Source organism: Zosterops lateralis (assembly GCF_965231275.1).
Source record: "Zosterops lateralis genome assembly, chromosome: 6".
In the NCBI taxonomy this organism is placed as follows: Eukaryota; Metazoa; Chordata; class Aves; order Passeriformes; family Zosteropidae; genus Zosterops; species Zosterops lateralis.
Window position 1 is genome coordinate 37,017,945 of NC_139761.1, and position 20,391 is coordinate 37,038,335.

Sequence of the window (20,391 nt, forward strand, 5' to 3'; positions counted from 1 at the left end):
CTATTCCTTTTGAGAGCTATGAAACACTGCATGTATGTGCAAGACCCCACCATCATTCCTTTGAACTGTTGATTTAGTTTCTTTAAGTATCATCTTTGATCTAGAATGAAAATTGAACAAGATAAGAACCATGATTCAGCTGCTTATGCAAAGGAATTGCACAAAGTAAAATGATGCTGCATTCTCAGAAAATAGTGTTACAGCTGTGACCTTGTCCTCCATCCTGATGACAGGGAGATTTCTGAGAAGTCTCACTTAGTGAGATGAAGATGGTTTGAAAACTCCTGTTATCACCAAGATGCACACCCCTGGAGTAAAGATCAAGATGTGCAGGCTCAGTTTTTAGCTCTGTTCATGGACTTGTTGCATAAGAAGTTTAGGCAAATTTATACATTGAAACATTCTGTGCCTCTTTTGCCCTGTTTACAAAACATAGAATATCTTCTCCAACACATTTTGTCTCTCTCTTTAATCTGTTTAGGTGAAGTGCTCATTTTGATTCTCCAACTATTGTAGAGAAATTTTAATTTAAGATGTTAGGTAAGGCCTAGAAACAGTGGGAAGTATTTTCAGGTTCCTTGTTAACGACCAGTAAATAAGGCTTGGGGACCAGCTGGTGAAGATGTCTTTTCTTTCTGCCAGTAATTCCCCAGCTATTCTGAGCCTGTTTCTTAAGGATGTCACAGAATGAAGCACTATAGACCAGGATTCTATTGAAAAAGGAAGATAAACAAACATCTTATAGCTCTTTGTTGACTGAGGTAGCAACCTACCTCTGCTTTCACAGAAGTCAAAGTCTCACAGAAAAATCAGTGTGATAGTCTGTGGTTTAAAAACTTAAGTACTATTCAAAAAAGATACATTGTAGCTTTCAAGTGCTTGATTTTGCACTGCTATTGATGTTCTTTTAGCTTAGCATTTTTATTTTAACATTTGAATACATTTGAAGTATCAGAAAATTAAAATAACTAGACATGCTACTGTGTGCTAGTGAGAATAATAAAATGGCATTTATCTAGCCTTTTCTCAGCAATATGATCTTTCCCCTGGAAAACTGTTCTCAAGCATCTGATACAGATGCTACCTGACTGTGAGATATCTGTAGAAGACTGACAATTTTTGTAATAACATATTTCAGACTTCCATAGATTTTCGGTTTCCCTGTATCAAATCCAGGAACAAGCCATCTTTTCAATCAAGAGCAGCTGCTTCTTACTTGCTTTTTCTGCCTGCATGCTGGCTTCCTATCTTTTTCATCATGTGCAGTGCTCCATTCCATGATTTTCTCTCTGTTTGTTGCAAGTGTAGTCACATCAGGTCTTTGGTCATAGAGTTTCTACATTTTTCTTTGACTTACTTGTCAAATCCTGGCTTCAGAGAGCACCACCATATTTCCACTGATATTCCTCACTATCACACACACCCAACTTAATCTTGGCTGTGTCCATGGGATATGTGCGTGTTTCACAAGCCTGGTCTGAAATCCAAGCTTATCCTGAAATCTGATGTTACACTTTTCCCTGTAGACAACACATGATGGTGGCATTTAGCACACAAAGAAAAAAATTAAACTGAAGACAGTTCACTCCTCCTGAATGGGTCAATTGGCCCCTTTCATATCCTTGCTGTCACCCCACCCCTTTTGCAGTCTCCTCTATACTCGAGTGATGTTCCTCTCCAACATCTGCTTCATGCCATCTCTAATTGGTTTCTGTCTTGTCTTACCTCACCATGCAAATGCTCATGACAGACCTGGGCTAATTATTTTCTGCTGTACTCCTAACTAACCTTTATGCCTATTAATAATCATGGGTCAGACTGAAACATTTCTGGCACTCCCTGATCTCACTGTGGGCACTGGAAAGAAGGGCACCCAGATAAGATCACTTACACTCATCCTGCTGCCCTGCAGGCACTGAGTGTCATCACCAGGCTCCAGTGCTCTATGCAGTTCAGCTGTGAAGGTGGTGTGGGTACTAGAAAGGAATAAATTCCACAGAAGTTTGAGTCTCTTGCAGTCTGGCACCTGTTTTGCAGCGGTGTTCCCCTCCTTAGTCCAAGACTGCATGCAGCCTTAGGTAAAAAAATTACTTTTTAGATTATTGGTGTGTCCATTTGCTCCTTCTGAGCTGGAAGTCAGTACTAGTGCTTTTACAAAAGTTCATGTTTCCTAACTCTATTCATGGTGTCACTTCTTCTGCAGAACTCCCCATATGTGGGAGGAATATCTGGTCAGGATGAGATGGCAGGGAAAATGGTGTATTAGCTTCTTTTCTTGCTGCTGACACCCCTTCTAGTGACTGTTTCCCAAAAGTATGGAAAAGGAGCTGGGTGATGAAAGAGGAGGACCATGGTGGCACAGATGCGCCAACACCTTTCAGGTGCTCTCCTTAAACAAATGAGTTATTGGGTGGCCACACAGAGTTCCACCAAGCTCCCAGTCTGGCCCACTTTCAGCATCATTAGCATTTACTTGTTTTATGGCAGCCCCCAAACCCCACAGCTGAAGCTGATAGCCTTTCCCTGCTCCATGGACAAACAGAGGATCAGTGAGAGGATCTGCCTCATCTGGCATGCCAGAAGCCCAGGTGCCAAGACAGGGGATTTGCTCTGAGGCAACAGAAGTGGGAGCAAACCTCTTCCAAGTCTTTAGACAGCAGAGGTGAACAGACCTGCAGTTACATCATCCCTCCACCACTACTTAGTGCCATGTGAAAGGGCAAAACTCTGCCAGACTCCACTGGATCTCACTTAATCCTGAAGACCTGAGTCAAGAGGTCTCTGTGACAGTACTGTTCTCTAAAACTGTGGCAGCCTATATGGGTACCAGCTGATTCTACATTCCAAGAGATGACCTTTGCTGCTGGAGTCCATGTTCAAGCTCATTAACACAGATAAGGTGAAGAGTGGTGGTGTCAGGTCTGGCTGGACACATTTAGCTTCACTGGTGCTGAGTGTTTGCAATGCTCTTCCTGGTCTGCAGAGGTGAATTTGAGCTCTGTGTCCCAGTAAGAAATTACTTGGAGTGAGCTAGAGGTTGACAGGTGCTTTTTTTTTTCTGGGACACAGTAACTTCTCTGAGAGAAGTCTTGCCAGATCAAGAGGCTGTGAGCTTAATTGAGTGTGACTGCACTCAGGTATATTTTCTACTCTATATTTTCTACACAGGCACATGTGGAGACTTTGTCAGCTGTGGAAACAAACCTGTTAATCTTAGCTGGGATGTCAGAACAATCACTACTCTCCCTCAACTCTTCTTTTTGTTTTCAGATCTTCCTTTGGTTTTTCAGCTTTGAATGAAGAAAGACCTTGCTTAAAAGGGGAGCTCAGAGACTTTGTTCTCTAAGGTCTTACGAAATTATTTTGTGGAAACTTTGGTATTATCCCCTCAGAAGAAATGAGTCAGTTCTATAGACGTACTCTTGGAGCCCTTGCAAAACAGAGTCATTATCCAGGGACATTAAGGGTGATTTTTGCTACAGAAAATAAGTGCAAAAAAAAATTAGGGAGATTACAGCTAGTGAAGGTAGTACTATTAGCCCTGTCACAGGAAAGCAAGTGGTGCCAGTGGGAGCACAGTGGCACAGGAGGGAGAGATGGCCCAGGGTATGAAACTTTGAGCTGGGACTGCAGCAGGTACTGCACCCACTGAATCTACTCCAGGGAGAAAATCCTACTTTTGCCACTTGATTTAAAAGGCTGGACTGGGTGAAGTGCTCATTTACATGAGGTCTCCATTAGTCCCTGGTCAAAGACATCACTGATTAAACACAGTAGATCTATGAACTTTTGTTATTTCCACAAGTAAACCACAGACAGTAATATTGTGCTTACAAATGAGTATTGCACCAGGCTATTGGTAGAGCTCTTAGGTGAGTTAAAATCCTCTCTCAGATAGAAGTAGGAGGTAAATTCTTAATGATTTTTATATTGAACTAAGGTAAGCAAAAATGTTCCCAAAGATCATGTCCAGCAATTGAGAAATGGGGGTGGTTCTCCTCCTCCTCTTAGGCAAACTATAGTAAACTAGGATTCAAGGAGAACCTGTCTGTGCAGGAATATTCCACTAGGAGAAAATAATTTCTTCCTTTTGGTGTTATGAAATGCAGTAACAGGACAGATGGGATTTTGTAGTTTACGTTTGTTGTTCTTATGAGACTTATTTTTCTTATACGCTTCAGTTTTCGGTGCTGTAATTTTCTCCTTACCTGGGATGGAGATGAGTGATTTTAGCACATGATGGTTCATCTCAGGTACACTCTCACAGACTAGCACACATGGCTGGAGTTCTGGGCTACTTCTTTCGTTCTTGTATTTTTAACCAATCTTCAGCACTAAGACAGAGTTGAGAAGCAGTCTCACCATCATACAAATTAAATCAGAAGCTACAAATTGGAAAAGGACATCAGGGTCACTTAGTGCTGACTTTCAAAGAGACCGAGTTCAGATGTCTCAGCACTCACATGAGGTGACATTATGTCATCAGGAAAGTTGCAACATGCACACTGAAGTAAGGGCCTGGCATGGCATGACACTGCTAACAAAGCCCAGCAACTGCATTACAACTACAGTATAAAGAAAACGCAAATAGAATTTTTTGTATTAGCTCTCAGGTAGCAATGAATAAACTGGAACATTTTCAGTAGCTCTCTTGTATATTTTTTTCAGGGCTAAGAGGGAGCAATGTAAGCTGATTAGTAATTTCAAGGGTTCTCATATAATAAGGGTATAATAGTCATCATAGTATTCAGCAGGCATTCAACTATCTTGTTATTTTTTATTTGTCTCACTGTTTGCCTGACAGTTCAGCCTCAGTTCAAGTGAACTGCCACTTCTACAGAAATACATAATCTCAGTTAGAGTCACAGCATGGGAATACTGTCTGTAAAATTAAAGGAAAACATAGAAAATCACAGAAATCCTATGGAAAACAATAACTTCTCCATAATTGGTAGGGACTGTGAATAAATTATGGCGAAACCACATGTGGCACAGTCCCCTTTCTTCACAGGAAGAAAATGTACTTTGTCCTAGTTGTATCACCTCACCCCACCTTCAAGGTGGAATTTGCATAGAGGAGTTACTAACAGTATTATGTAATTTGTCTATGACCAACTAGCCTTGCTACAGTGGAATCACACAAAGTGGCTGAGGTGTGAAGGCACTTCTGGAGATTGTGTAGTCCAGACCCCTGCCATAAACATGATTGGGTTCAGGAGGTTGTTCAGAGCCATTTCCATTTGAGTTTTGAACACCTCCAAGGACAGAGACTTCACAACCTTTCTGGGCAATCTGTGACTGTGTGTGGTGGTGTTTACATTGTCATGGTAAAAATGACATTTTTATTTATGTTTCAGTGGAATTCCATGCATTTTGGTTTATGTCCATTACCTTTTACCTTTCACTGGGCACCATGGAGGGTCTGACTCAGACTTCTTTATTTTCCTCTCCTCTGGTCAGGTATTTACACAAATTGATAAGACTCCCTAAGCTTCTCTGCTTCAGGCTGAAGGTTCTCATCTCTCCCAGCTTCTTCCCATAGAGCAAACGATCCATTCGCCCATTTTCTTTCTGGACTTTTTTGTTCAGCTCACTTCAGCACATCCTTACCTCCCTTACATTGGGAACCCAGAGATGTGGCCTTGTGAGTGCTGAGCACAGAGAAAGGACCACCTTTCCAGCTGCTGGCAACAACCCTGGTGTAGCTCAGGAGGCTGTTGACCTCGCTTGCCACAAGGACACCTCACTGGCTTGTGTCTAACCTGGTGTCCACTAACATGCACAGATGCCTGTCTGCTGCTCTGCAGAGCAGCTGGTCAGCCCTCAGCCCGTCCTGGTGCTTTGCCTCCTCATGTGAAGGACTTGGCATTTCCCTCAGTGAACTTCATGAGGCTCATGGTGGCCCAGTCCTCCAACCTGCCCAAGTCCTTCTGAATGGCAGCACAGCCTTCTGGTGTGTCAACCCCTCCCCCAGATTTTGCTCCACCTGCAAGATTGCTGAAGCTGAACTCTGTCTCATCACTCACATTGTTAATACAGATGTGAAACAGCACTGGCCCCACTCTCAGCCTCTGAGGCAGGCCAGTAGAGACTGGCCTCCAACTGTACTTTGTGCTGCCAATCACAGTCGCTTGATCGTGGTAGTTAAACCAGTTTTCAGTCCACCTCACTTTCAATTTATCTATCTTGTGCTTCATCACTTTGACAAATAATTATCCATAGTTGATTTTACATAAATATTTATGAAATCAACACACATACTAAGCAGTAATTTTAGAAAGTAATCTCATGGAGATATTTTGCCAAAGAAAACACTCCAGAAAAATCAGTAAATTCCAGATAAAACACTAACAAAAGTGCTTCAAAAAAGACATTCATGAGTGCTGCAGCTGTCCATTCATGTTTGTCTCAGAGATTTTGCACTGTCAGCTTTCTCAGTTCTACCACAACTCTTATTTTATACAGTGTGTGAGGAAAAAATAGAATTTAAAATAAGGGCAAAGCATTTTGATTTTCAAGACCATTTTGGTTTTCTTTAAGAAAAAGAAAGGAAAAGAAAAGAATGTGCCTTTGCAAGTACATTAAAAATATAGAAATATGTCCTTCCTGCAGCCTGTGATAGTTAAAAACTAAAAGGAAGAGAAATTGTCTTAAATCAGTTCAGAAATGTTAATTTCTGAATTACATCCCACCTCATCCCCTTTGGCAGTTTTGGAGATTCATGTTTTTGCAGCACTTGAGATTGGCAGTTGTATGTGCATTAACGAGAGGAGGGATGGTCCAGGTGCACTGAAGCCACATTTAGTTCTTGGAGACAGGCTCTGTAGATCAGAGGCAGCAATACCATTTATCAGGATGAGTTCATCACAGCTCAGCAGGCTGTCAGGCAGCACAGTGAGGGAAGAACTTTCAGCTATCAGACAGATCAGCAAGCACAGCCCTCCCACTCCTAGTAAATTAAATTGGTAATTGCCAAAGTCAACATATTATCCAGTCAACTCCATTATGTGAAAATCTGAGACTCTGAAACATTGTCAGTGGAAATAATTTCAAAGACAGGCAATCTACTACCTTCTAGAGAGAAAACTTCTGGCAGTGTCAAGAAATTCCTTCAAGATTCAGTATGAAGTGTTACATGGGGATCTCCCTAATTGACAAGCACCCTCCTCTGAGGATGTCCCAGTCACAGGGTCTCTGGATTTCAGGCAACATCTTATTTTTAGGCAAAATATCCCAAAGCAATCTTGAATGAAGACATGGGGATGAACTCGCTTTTAATCCTGAGGAGCTGACTCAAGACTAGAACTGTGCTTACAGATAGTAGGTGCTCTTCTCCCTGCTCATGAGGTGGTTCTCTCTGTTGACTGCCATGGCACAAGACTCCTCTTCTTTTCTTGCCAAAGCCCATGTTTACAGAACAGGATGGATCAACCCTTCTAGTTGCGGCTGGAAAATTTCCTGTCCGCGGTCTGAGAATCCCTTTCGTGTTCACTTGGTTCAGGATCTATGGGAGATGGTAACTTAGAGCAAGTGCTGCCTCACTCTACTCCCTCCATCCACAAGACGCACATCCTTTCTGCCACTTCACTTTTCCTGGGAAGAGATGTAAGGTAGGGATCAGATTCCAGGTCTTTCAGGCATCAGCAAACACCAGGAAATGGCTCCAGTTCCTACTGATCTCCTGAAGCAGCAATTGTACTGCTGGCAGGCCTCTCCCTTCCTACCCCGCCTAGGGAGACGATGATCAAGGTCACTGGAATAATTAATTTTCTCTCATAAAGAGTTAATAACCAGGTATGTCAGACATGCACTATCTGAATCAGACTTAAACCTGATTCTTTTGATATTTCTCACGAAGTTAATTTGCTACAGAGGCAATTTATGCGCAATCTGTCTCAGGCTCTGAAGTTTATGCTGTGCTGCCTGTCATAGTTTTTCCTGCCAAATTTTGTTGATATGGAGCAATACAAGACTCCTGAATACACACACTGTTCTATTTGCTAGCTAGGATTGTATTTTTTCTTTGAATGTATAAGATTATGCATAATTGTTTGAATACACTGCTTATTAAAAATAGTGTTGTGATGAACAAATTAATTTTATCTGGCTGTGTGATTTCTATCTTCCTGATTTGGCCAATGTTTATCAGAAAGAACTGGCCATCTTTCACCCATGTTGAAGTTATAGAGCATTTCAATATCTCCACTGTTTGTATCATGCCTGCTCCGCTAGATATTTTGTGCCTATGTTTCTACAGTAAGCCAATCTGATTGGTATGTGAGGCTCTGGTTGCCAACAGCTTCAGATGAAATATTCCACACCAAAACCATCAAAAACTGCAGAAATCCTGTGTGGAATGAAACTTTCTACTTCCGGATACAGAGAAAAGTCAAGGTAAACAACCCAAAACCTCTCCTTTTCATCTAATCTCTGCGTAGTGTCTTTCAGTTTAGCCCAAACCCCCTAACCTAGAAATGTCTTTTAGTGCATTTCTGAGTTTACTTAAAATTCCCTATGCAAGCTGAAGTAAAAAAATTCTGGTTTGCTGGAATCCAAATTACTCCTAACAGTTATTATTTATGTATGAGTAATGAGAGTCTGCCTTCCTTGGGGAAGACTGATGGGGCCCATGACAGTGACAACACAGAGAAACTGAAATGAAAATATAAAATTACACTGTAACAGAAAAACACATATTTTTCTGAAAGGACATGAAGTAATGGCAGGAGATAATGCCAAATTCTAGTATGATTAAGATCTTTACCCAGTTTGCTGTTGAAAATTGAACTACAGTCAAATACCTGTGAACAGGTGGCTGGAAGTAGAATGTCCAAGGACCCCAAAAGGTGATTATTGATTTGGAGTAATCTTTATTGCCCCTGCTCATATGAAGCAATGTAGGACTTTTGGCAATCCATATTCCTCCTTAGAAGATTGCATTTTTTATGAGATCTACTTCAAACCATAACAGCTGACCCAAATGAGATCTCAGTTCAGCTTTAATTGATAAGACTAGGACCTGGTTCTCTATACTCGCTTTATTATTACTCTTCCTTCTCACATCTTTTCATCAATACGTTTCTACTTCCTCCCTATAAAGCAGACACTAAGCCTGGAAGAGCTGCAGAATGTCATACTTCTTGTATGTCATACATGCTAGTGAATTGGATCTTTTTTATTTCTTTTCCCAGAATGTTCTGGAAATTACTGTTTCTGATGATGACATCATTCGTGATGATGACCGTGCAATTGTGCTTTTTGATGTAGCTAAAATCCCCCTTGGGGAAAGAGTTTTTAAAGCATTCCCACTAAACCCAGAGGTAAGAGCTCAGTCAGATATTTAGTACAGCTTGATGTCCATTCTCTTCCCTCTGTTTCAAAAGGTGTACTGTCTCTTCTGGATTTTACCACCCATTTTTGGTGGTAAAAACGCAGCAAAATTTATTAACATCCTGGAAACGGCACATCAGTGGCAAAACAGATGGGCTTATCAAATTGCTGTTGGTTTCCTTTGGCACAGGTCATGGCCAAATTCCCAAGCCCCAGAGCAGACTGCTTTAGGGAAGCTTTGCACTGTCAATGATCTGATAGAAAATAACAGTTTAGCTAACCCTCACAAAGACTGTAAAAACCAAAACAATGCAAGCACAGGGAAATGCCCTGTTTCCACAATATTTTTCTAAACACTAAGCCTTAGCGTATCATGTTCAGCACATGGAAGCTGGCAGAGAAGAATACGTGAAATAGGTTTGTTAGGGAGATTCATAAGCACCAAACACCCTTCATTCTGCAAGTACAATTGAGAATTTTCCTTGGGGAGGAAAAAGCTGCCTTTGTCATTTAATGCTGATAATAGCAAGTACAAACCAGAATATTTTTATTTATTAAATGTAAGGGACACAGTGCTTGCAAAAATTAGGGTCACTTTGAAAACCTCTGCACATGCCACTTGAGACAACTTTTTTTTTAATTTTCAGGGGAAGGAGGAGCTGGAAGTTGAGTTTGTATTGGAGACCATGTGAGTAAAACCTCATTATTATTATTGCAACTTGGAATTATGCATTAGTGCAGCGAGACTGTAGATCCAGTATCACCTTAACAGCCAGAGACAAGTTTTTCCGAACTTCATATATGCATTAAGTAATCATTATATGAAAAAAAAAAAAAAAGCCATGATATGGACAGGAGTAGAGAAATTTTAGTTCTGTGATTTTCTCTTAAAGATCTTTATCTTACATAGTTCAGAGTTGGCTGGAAATCCCACTGCAGTAAGTCTGCAGATTTACTGGACAGTGCTCTCAGGGAAAGTCATGGCTGAGGAGAATGTTGCTACCCAACCTGTGTCATGCCTTTTCTGCTAAGGCTGTTGCAAGGACTTTCCAGGTGCCTTAGAGCAATTCTGCTAGGTCATTATGTGGCATTTAGTATCAAGGAATCATACTTACAGAAATAATAAGAAAAAGTAAATAAAATAATAGTTATAAAAAATTAAGAGAGAATAATAAGTCCTGTTCAGGACAGTATCCAGAACTTTTATATTGTTTATATAATATGTATTATTTGTTCTTGTTTTCCAGTCAGGGTCCTCCTGAAACCATCATCACAAATGGGGCAATAGTGGTAAAGCAATATTTTGTTCTTTTGTGTTCTTTCCCACATCATTCCTTACCATATCTGACCATATCAGTGAGGGAAACATTGCAAGTCTTTAGTCTTTAGTGATACTTTCTCTTAGGAGCTTTATCTTTATAGAGATCAGCATGACCTTAGAGGAGCCTTCTGACTATATTATCATTTTCCCCTGTTTTTTGTCTGATCCATTGAAAATGACAATGTGTTTAGCATAACACCATCTTCCCAAGTGACAATAAATTAATTCTCACATTTATTGTGTCTGGCAAAAGTGTCCAACACAGCTGGCCCTCACATTCAAACAACCTTTCCTACAATGATCCTTTCAACATCTGCCAGCACTGGTTATGAGATGGCTGGATGAGTTATATAATTCTCTGTCCTCATCACACATATTGTAGTGTCGTGAAGAAGCCTGTTTGGAAGTTCACTTGGACAGCAGAAGGCAAAATAAGCGTTTTTCAGGTAAGATTATTACTTCTTAAAATAAATATTTGCAATTTTGCTGTCTCTATCAAGCCCTGGACATTGCATCAGCAAAATACTAAGGCTCTAATTGATCACATTTAAGGTGATTTGTACAAAGTTTGCAATAAGGAATGCCACCAGTCCTGCAGCAGGTATAGGTTCAGGGTTCTGAGTTCATGAAGAGTCTTGTGCCAGAATAAAACCAACTAGAATCAGATACTTATACAGAAGGTATCTAAAACTCAAGTTGAGATTCTGCAAACCTCTGTTGCAGTACTGCTAAACTCTGAAGAAGCTTAATTCCTCAGGTGTTATAGTCCATGGCGTTAACTTTGCTCAGGATCTCTGTCACTTTGACTTATGCATATGCACAGAAACACCTCATTTTTTGCAGGGGTTAGCCACTCAGGAGCTGGCTCCTGCCTGACCCTGGTCAAGATCCAGAATCTAGAAGTTCCTCTGCCCACATCCCCTGAGGGGCTGGATCTGGTAGGCAATCTCAGAGCATGCATACCGCACACTGACAGGATTAGCTAAGCTATCCATATATCCATGGGTCATCTGCTGCAGAGTCAGATCTTATTTTAGGGGACTGAGAACTTCTTCAGCTCATTATTTGGCCTGGGATGAGGATGATTAACTATGCAAAGTACCTGTGTCATGATGAAGCAGCAATCTAAAATTCAGTGCCATGCATGTCACATTCCCATCTGACTTCCTGCTCAGCACATAAAAACGATACAGTCACCTGAAATGTTTGGGGTTTGGATCACTTTTAGAAAAGAGTTTTCCAAATACAAGGGAAGAGGAGGAGGAATTGGTTCAAAGCTACCTTTTGTTTCTTTTTTTCCCCCTCTCCTTTTTTTTTACAATTGTAAGTAACCTTGTGTATGCATTTTATCTCATTGTTTTAGAGAATGAGCTAACATTTACAGTGAGAGGATCCTTTGAAGAAACCCAGACAATTTCAGTGGGCCGTGACTCCCGCTCCCCTCTCCCAGACCCCACTTTCTTCCACTATGCCAGATACAAGCAACCCTCCTTGGATATTGCACTCAGAAAGAGGACGAAGCTTCCCACCTTTGTACGTTACCCCAGACATGGTAGACAACAAAGACTGTTCTATGACCTGACATTTACAAGTGAGTAGGCAGCAAGAGGAGAACATTTCTGTTTTAACCAAAAAGAACTCCATGCTCCTTTTCAGTGTGCTTGTATGTCATGTGGACCAAGGAGGAGAAGTGTCCCCTTGACAATCCCTCTGAAGTCACTCCCCTCTGAGCGGGAAGTAGTTGGTGAGGTGAGTGGCGATGGGGAAGTAGTTGGTGAGTCTGCTGGTGATGGGGAATCCTTTGCAACCTTTTTGAAATTCTTTCTGATTTGCATGAAGCAGAAACCAAGGGCCACTTCCCTTTATACAGAAACAATTGTTTTCCATCCTCCCTCCAATATAGAGTAATGCATAGTGAAGTAAATTATTTGGAGCAAAATAAAATGGGAAATCCAAGGGAAAAGGAGGAAGAAGAAAACTATCCAAGGTGTTGCTCATGCTTCTTGCATTGTCCATGTACTTAACCAGGCTGGAGGTCACTGGGTTCCACCAGGATGGAATGGTGAGGCTGCAGCCTGGCACACTGCCTGGAGGTGCCCAGCCTCTCTGGCTTCCCCTTGTATCTGACATTGTTATGTGAGAGGCTCTGGTTTCAACACCATCAGTGGTGGATCCTTTCAGGGAGGTGAGCTGTAGCACTGCAGCTCTTCTGGTGTTTATTTCTGTGGCCAACTAATTCCAAGTAAGCTACACTGAGTTTTACGAGAGAGATAACATGTGGACTACAGATGGTAGTGTACTGAAGTCTTAGTCTATTAAATCAGTGCACATCTCTGGTTACTACTGAAATATTGAGAAGACATCTCAGTTTTTCAAGATTCAGAGTTTTGTAGGAGTAATGATGACCCAGAAGATCTATGTCTCAGTCTGGGTGGGGGAAAGGGACTATTTTAAACAAAATATCAATATTCATCATTTTTCGTTTTCAATTTTCAGCACAGAAAATTTGATTTGCTCCTTAAGGTGAAACAATGGTAAGACACTTGTGGTTTTCCCCTTGGTTCTATGTATTTAGATAGTTGTAAATCGAGTTCCAATCCCTTTGCTACTGCCTTTGTCCTGAATGCTGGTCCATCCTCATTTCAGACTATGAAATAAAATGCACTCAGCGCATAATGCAAAGATTTTCAGCTACAGAGTTTTTGTAATGGGACAGGGAGTTAAGAAAATGTTTTATAGAGAACACACCAATTTTCTATTCATACTGTGCTACAATCAATATTACATGGTAAGGGCTTCTGTGGACATTCCAATACCACTACTATCTATTGTCAAATGCAGATTCTCAATAAAAGCAAAATTTCAAGGCTAATTTAAAAAGCCCTTCCTCTTTCCCAAAAGGTATCTTTAACTTTTTTCTTCCACTAAAACATCAAAATTGGAGTGCCTGGGTACTCTAAGATGTGAAAAAAATTGAAATAATAAATGTACCTGCATTTATTGTTTTAATGTCTTCTCAAAGAGATAAATGCAAATAAACTCAGTGGAGTAATTGCTTATTTCTAAACCAAGGAAATACAAATGTTTTGAAATATTGTTCAGGGCTTAGTAATATTTATCAGAGGGATATGTTTCATTATGTACTATATTGTAACAGAGGAGAACTTCCAGAAAAGCAGGTGCTTTTTCCATCATGCTGTTTGTTTTCAGTAAATATGCTATGAAATATACATACAGTTTATAGCTGTCATTTAAAAAGTCTTCCTTAGAATGCCTATGCAAGATTTTCATAGCAGCTTTCAAACAACAAATTTAGTGCTTATAACCATCCAAATAACATCTAATCATGTAAATCTACAACTTTAGTAGAATGTTTCCCAGATATCAGTGGAAGTTTGCACAACTTTTAAAAGTCACCTTTGAAACGCTGCCCTCTGCAGGCTTCTGGATTTATGTGTGAAAAGGAACGTCTGTTATTTGCATTGTATTTAATTCCAGGCATCTTTGGCAGGGAGAAAAAGAATTCCTTTCCTTTCAAAGGCATTTGGACTCTTTTTCTCCAAGAACAAACCAGAATATTTAATACCTTCCTGCTTTGCTTTATATAGACCTGGTAGTGAAGGTATTTCTATTTATGAAGTAAAGCAATTAAAATGTTGGCTTAGACTACAATTGTGATGTATGATACCTGATCTGTGTTCCAGCAAGGAAGACCTAGATGTACGCCTGGGGTTTGATCTGTGTGCCCAGGAACAGGATTTCATTCACAAGAGGAAGAAGGTGGTTGCAGCTGCTTTGAAGGACATTCTCCATCTGGAAGAGGACTTGCAGGATGATGAGGTACGAGACATAATTATTCTCTGCTTTCTGCACAGCTGAGTGTCAAAACAGCATTGATGGTCACTTTTTTTTTGAAACCTTGTAGTTTCATGTACAAGCTAGAGCTGAGTTCTCTATGGCTGAATTCTTTTCTCTATTCTAGGGAAGAAATGAGTACTTATCATAAACATGAATAAAAAGTAAAAAGCCTGTAGCCCTGAAGCTAGAGAATCTAGCCTTGTGTTCAGTAGCAGTCTGCCCCATGACATAGAGAAGGGCTAGGTGCTCTCAGAACCAAGGCCAAAATTTCTTTTTGCCCAGGTCTGAACAGTGGATTCAGCACTTCATTCGCGCATGGTTAAAACTGGTTTTTATTTTGTTTATCCTTTGTGCCACCATTTAGGTTCCTGTTGTGTGAGCACAGCACACTGCCAGTCTGACTTCATCTGCTCAGCAAACAGGATTGATAACAGAGGGTTTAAGGCAGGGGAAAATCAAGCTGTTGTTTTTTTTTTTTTTTTAATTATGTACTCATGTCTGGAATGTGAAGCCTAAACTGAAATGCAGACATGATAATTTTTTCTTGTTTTGACCTAAACTGAGTTCAGCTTTTCTTGCACAGCTGGACCTTTCAGACACAAGACTCTGCCTTTAAATGCCAACACTAAGCCATGGGTCATTCCCTTCCCTCAGATGTAGAGCCCATACATCCCTGCAGAACATACAATCTCTCTATATTCTTCTTGATTCGTACATGACATTCATTCACTCCAATGCACAGTAGCCGTTTTTACTGTCAAAGAAGCAAATTCATGTTTATGAATTTCTTTTCCTAAGACTGCCAGTCCTTGGATTTCTGTGTGATCACAGAAGCAAGTAATTGCAGATCACTTGCATACCTAGTACTATATACACATATGTGGTAGGTGGAGTGAGCATGGTTTCTCTCTCCCTCCAGCAGCTTTAAAAGGGAATGGCATCACCAACCTCTCATTTCAGGGGTTCTGAACTGTGCTCTTAAATCTATAAGTCATGACATTTCTAGTATGGCCTGTGGAATAACTGTACAATGGTTTCAGCAATCTTCAGGAAAAGAGAAGTTATTACTTCTCGCATGGAAGATGTGAGACAGCACTGGTATTTTCTGGTCTATTGTAGCTGATAATAATCTGATTCAGATAAAAGAAGGTACCATTTCCTCTAATTTTTTCTGCTCTGTGTTAATCGTTTTCAAATGGACCACTAAAAATGTTCTAACACGGAGCTGCTTGACAGAGGAAAATATGAAGTATTTCTTACTCCTTACATGCCCCATTATTAATTCAGGTTTTTCTTCACATTGGACTGGTGGTATATTTTTACTACTTTATTAGTGCTGTAAGTTTCTCCTTCTAATCAGAGATGTGTCTGTCCTTTCTCAGACCATGTCACTAAATACATGTATTTTGGGACTGAACAGGTACCTGTGGTGGCAATCATGACAACGGGAGGTGGAACCAGAGCTCTGACAGCCATGTATGCTCACCTCCTCAGTGTGCAGGAAATGAATGTCTTGGACTGTGTCTCATATATCACTGGTTTATCTGGAACAACATGGTAAGACCAAGATAAGAACACAGGAATTTTTCATAATTGACATCAGGGAGTGATCTTGAGTTACATGATCTTAACTATCAAGAAAGGGTTTTCTTTTTCAACTGTGTCTTTTTTTGTTGTAGTTGTCTTTCAGTGGGTATTTTCCCTCATTTGCAATTAATTAAATATATGAATAGTACCAAACACATGGTGTTTTTTTCATATAAATGAAGACATAATATGCAAACCTCCATAACTTCCTGAAGCTCTGCTTTAGAACTCACTCTTTTCCTCATGTTTTTTTGTTTGGTTTGGTTTTTTTTAGGACTATGTCAAACTTGTATGAAGATCCTAATTGGTCCCAAAAGGATCTCAAGGAAACCCTCAATGATGTCCGAAAGCAAGTACTTAAAAACAAGTTTGTTTCTTGTTTTGCTCCTGATCGTCTGAAATACTATTTGGAAGAATTGTGCCAGAGGAAACAGGAAGGACATCAGCCATGTTTTACGGATCTATGGGGACTCATCATTGAAACCATGTTACATGATAAGGTACAATAACAGCACCTTTCTCTTCAGATTTGAATATTAAGTGAATAGAGCACTGAGGAAAGACAGTAAATAAAAAACTAGTTGAGATTGGAAGGGACCTTTATAGTTCATCTTGTCCAAGCGGAATTAGAAAGGACCAGCTACCCTGAACTATGGGCTTTGAATATCTCCACAAATTCTCTGGGCAGCACATGCCACAATGTTTGACCACCCTTATGCAAAGGAGGTTTTTTTGCTTGTTAGTTTTTCATACAGATGCCTTCAGCATGTGCCTTGGCAGTACAATTCATTATGTTTGTTGGCTGTATTACACAGATCTTTACATCACATCTGATACAGAAAGGATAGGAATGAAAAGAAATAATGGAAAAATTACAGTATTAACAACTTTTCATTTATTCCTCACAGAATCTAAAATGGGCTTACAAGAAGGTTGGAGAGAGATAATTCACAAGGGCATGTAGTGGTAGGACAAGGGGGAAATGGCCTTAAGACAAAGGAGGATAGATTTAGATTAGGTATTAGGAAGAATTCTTCACTATGAGGGTAGTGAGGCACTGGAACACATTCCAGAGAGGTTGTGGACTCCCTGTACCCAGCAGTGTTTAAGACCAGGTCAGATGGGGACAAGCCTGGTCTTCTGGAAGGTGTCCCTGCCTATGGCAGTGGGATTGGAACTAAGTGATTTTTAAGGGCCCTTCCAACCCCAACCATTTTGTGATTCTGTGAATTCACATGTAAATATTTGAATGAAAATCCTGCTGTTCTTTTACAAGAGCTGCACAATAAGGCAAGGCAAAGGAAAATCACAAGCCCAAAGACAGTATCTCTGACATCACCCTGCAAACTTTTCCATCAAGAGCTGTGTTCAGGCTCTGTTTTAATCTTCATGATTATTTCTTTCCCACTAGGCCATTTATACTTTAGAACAAGAAAACATTCCCCCTGTAATATGATTAACCCCACATACATCCACATTTCTACTGCCTGGTCACAGCACAGTGGTAGAGACTCCCTGGGATTGTGTTCAGCAGAAAGATGAGAGTGTTCCCACAGCCCTGTCCCCTGACCAACAATAATCCAAGGGAAGCCTGGTGGCACTGGTAGCACAGCCATCCTTCCCTGGGCTGCTCTGGTGAGGGGGAGCCCCTGCAGCTCTGCCTGTAGGAGTACACTTACACACCTTGGTTCTGTTCTCAAACTATCCTGCCCCTTTCACCCTGCCTGAGCTTCACAGCAGAAGGGCCAAGGCTTGTTAACTCTGCATGAGCCTCATCTCTGTCACAGGTCTGAGGAAAACTACCACAGGTCTCAGGAAAAGATGTTTTTCTGGACGTCAGAGAGGAGTTTACTCCTTCATAACAAAATATATCCTGTTAAGAGTGCTTTTCAAACATTCCCAGACATCTTTTCTGAAATCAAAAATGTGGGTAATGGCATTTTCTCCTTACTATATTCTTTCAACATATGGATTTAGGATTATTTGTGTGCTGAAATGTTGGGGCAGGGGAGGGACAGGGATAGCAATGACAGCACCTTTCCTGAACTAAGCAACTGTGGCGCATCCTAGTTGGAGTCATGCATGCACTGCATTGTCACAACCCAGGTTTAGATGAAGTGGGAAGGTCTTTGTATCATCCAATTGTCCTCAGCTACTGTCATTCTTCAAAACAGGAGGACTGCCATAAGCTCACAGATCAGCAGCAGGCACTAAATCAGGGTCAAAACCCTCTGCCTATCTACCTCTCTCTCAATGTGAAGGATAAAATCAGCGACCAGGATTTTAGAGGTAACAATACTCCAGAATTGCATTTTGCATTTAATTCCAAGTGGGGTCAATTTAGGATTACATAAGGATATCAGTTCAATGCACAAATCCTCTGAAAGGCTAATCCACCTCAGAGAAGAAATTCAATAGTTAATATTTTGAAGACCTTAGTATTCAGGATCAAAAGCAGGACAATAGAAGACATTATGCACTCGTGTAGAAACTGTGAAAAAGTTTATAAAGACATATAGCTGTAAGAGGACAATTTGTTCTGCATGTTCACCACTGTGAAATGTACTATGAATAAATGGCTGCTTGCAAAATGCAGTAATTAGAAACCAGACTGCCTTAACTGGGCCAATATTATGTTTTATTCAAATAATTATGCCTCTGTTGCTGTAATGAGTCTTTCTTATGCCTTTTCTTTTAGAATGGGTGGAATTCACCCCTTATGAGGTAGGATTCCCAAAATATGGCGCCTTCATTCGTGCAGAAGATTTTGGCAGTGAGTTCTTCATGGGTCATCTTATGAAGAAAGTCCCAGAATCCAGAATCTGCTTTTTGGAAGGTAATTTGTTGTTCTGAGAAAAAGTAATGTAATATAATCTGCTCCTGCACAAACCCCTCTTCTGAAATTAAACAGTTAGTGTGTTTTTATCTGCCAAGGGCAGTACATGGTAAAATACCAGAACTGATAACAGGTCACAATCTGCAGGATTTTTAATTTGCTCTGTGATCTTATTCATCTTAACAGATTTATTAATTTCATCTGTGCTTATGCTTACTGACATGAGACCTCTGTAATAAATATATGTATTTGTCAGCAATAAAAGTTGTGTATCATTGCTGCTAATTTAAGCAATCAGTTTCTTCTGCAGCCCAAGTCTCTAAAATGCACCTTTTTATCTACAAAGTCCCTGCCACATATAGCCCTGATTAATTCTTAAGGTAAAATTTCCATTTCAGAGTGCAAGTAGGTTATAATAGTTATCTTTTTTCCCTCTTGCATAAAAAAAGTGAAAGCAGTAAGGAAATCGTTGTTCCCTTTGAGAAATCCATCTCTTGCCTCACTGTTCTTTCTACTTCCACCAACTGCATAAAGGAAAAAGGAAGTTTGTGGGGTTTTTTTGAGAAGTTGAAACTTTTTGCTTGTGTGGAGATTTCACTACAGCTAATGGTGAAGAGTAAGGAAGCAACTTAGAATCTCTCTGTCTCTGGCTGCAATTTCAGATAAGGATTCAGGTCTTCCCTTCTGTGGTCAGAAATGCTGTCAGGTCACCACCCCCTTTCTACACCTTGGCACTTTCTTCCTACCTTCTCTAGAATAATGCAGGGACATTTCTGACCCTGTTCCCTGACGTGTCCAGTTATTTGAAAGGTTTACATCAAATTCCTTTGTGCCCTATTTATTTTCTCTCAAATACATCCTGTGCCACAGGGATCTGGAGCAGTGTATTTTCCTTGAATCTCATGGATGCTTGGTATTTATCTGTTAATTCAGAAGACTTCTGGCACAAATGGACACGAGACAAAATTACTGACATAGGTGGGTTATTCTTATGTGATTATTTTGGTTTATTTTACCTTTTTTTTTTCCCCCTCTATGCTGCTACTCTCTTACCAAATTTTTCAAAACCCTTTTAGAACATTCTCTTCAAGAATTTCCATTATCCACATGTAAACCAGAAGGAAATTCATGCCATGTATGACATATGGCAATTATTTCAGTTGTGTGTGAAAAGAACCCACAGGATCCGTCACAGAAAAGTAAAAGTGACAATGGCCCTCTTATGAGTCTCTGAAGTCTACAAAACATTGACACAAACTTCAGTACTACTGGAAATCATTCCAAACTAGTCATAAGGATGAGATTTGCGAAACGTGATACAAAGTTAAGAAAGATCTGCAGGGTCAGATTTCAAGGAGAAATACATGAGACAAACACATTACAAAGAAAAGATGATAAAGAAGAGACGTATTTCAAAATGGCTTACTTTTTTTTTTGTCTTCTAGAGCTTGTAAGGGAG

General features: G+C 40.3%; 1 protein-coding gene across 1 annotated transcript in view; it reads left to right on the plus strand.

The window, feature by feature from the left end:
- LOC310910154 (uncharacterized protein) overlaps window positions 1-20,391 on the plus strand; it is a gene marked incomplete at its 5' end in the record, with an annotated part of 60,348 nt that overhangs the window by 34,085 nt on the left and 5,872 nt on the right. Inside the window, 14 exons of the mRNA XM_083862611.1 lie at window positions 8,258-8,394; window positions 9,192-9,320; window positions 9,978-10,018; window positions 10,578-10,620; window positions 11,034-11,097; window positions 12,015-12,184; window positions 12,308-12,400; window positions 13,148-13,185; window positions 14,356-14,491; window positions 15,930-16,066; window positions 16,371-16,596; window positions 18,271-18,385; window positions 18,795-18,932; window positions 19,803-19,910. Coding sequence (XP_083718737.1) covers window positions 8,258-8,394; window positions 9,192-9,320; window positions 9,978-10,018; window positions 10,578-10,620; window positions 11,034-11,097; window positions 12,015-12,184; window positions 12,308-12,400; window positions 13,148-13,185; window positions 14,356-14,491; window positions 15,930-16,066; window positions 16,371-16,596; window positions 18,271-18,385; window positions 18,795-18,932; window positions 19,803-19,910 — 1,575 coding nt within the window. The remainder of the gene's footprint in view (window positions 1-8,257; window positions 8,395-9,191; window positions 9,321-9,977; window positions 10,019-10,577; window positions 10,621-11,033; window positions 11,098-12,014; window positions 12,185-12,307; window positions 12,401-13,147; window positions 13,186-14,355; window positions 14,492-15,929; window positions 16,067-16,370; window positions 16,597-18,270; window positions 18,386-18,794; window positions 18,933-19,802; window positions 19,911-20,391) is intronic.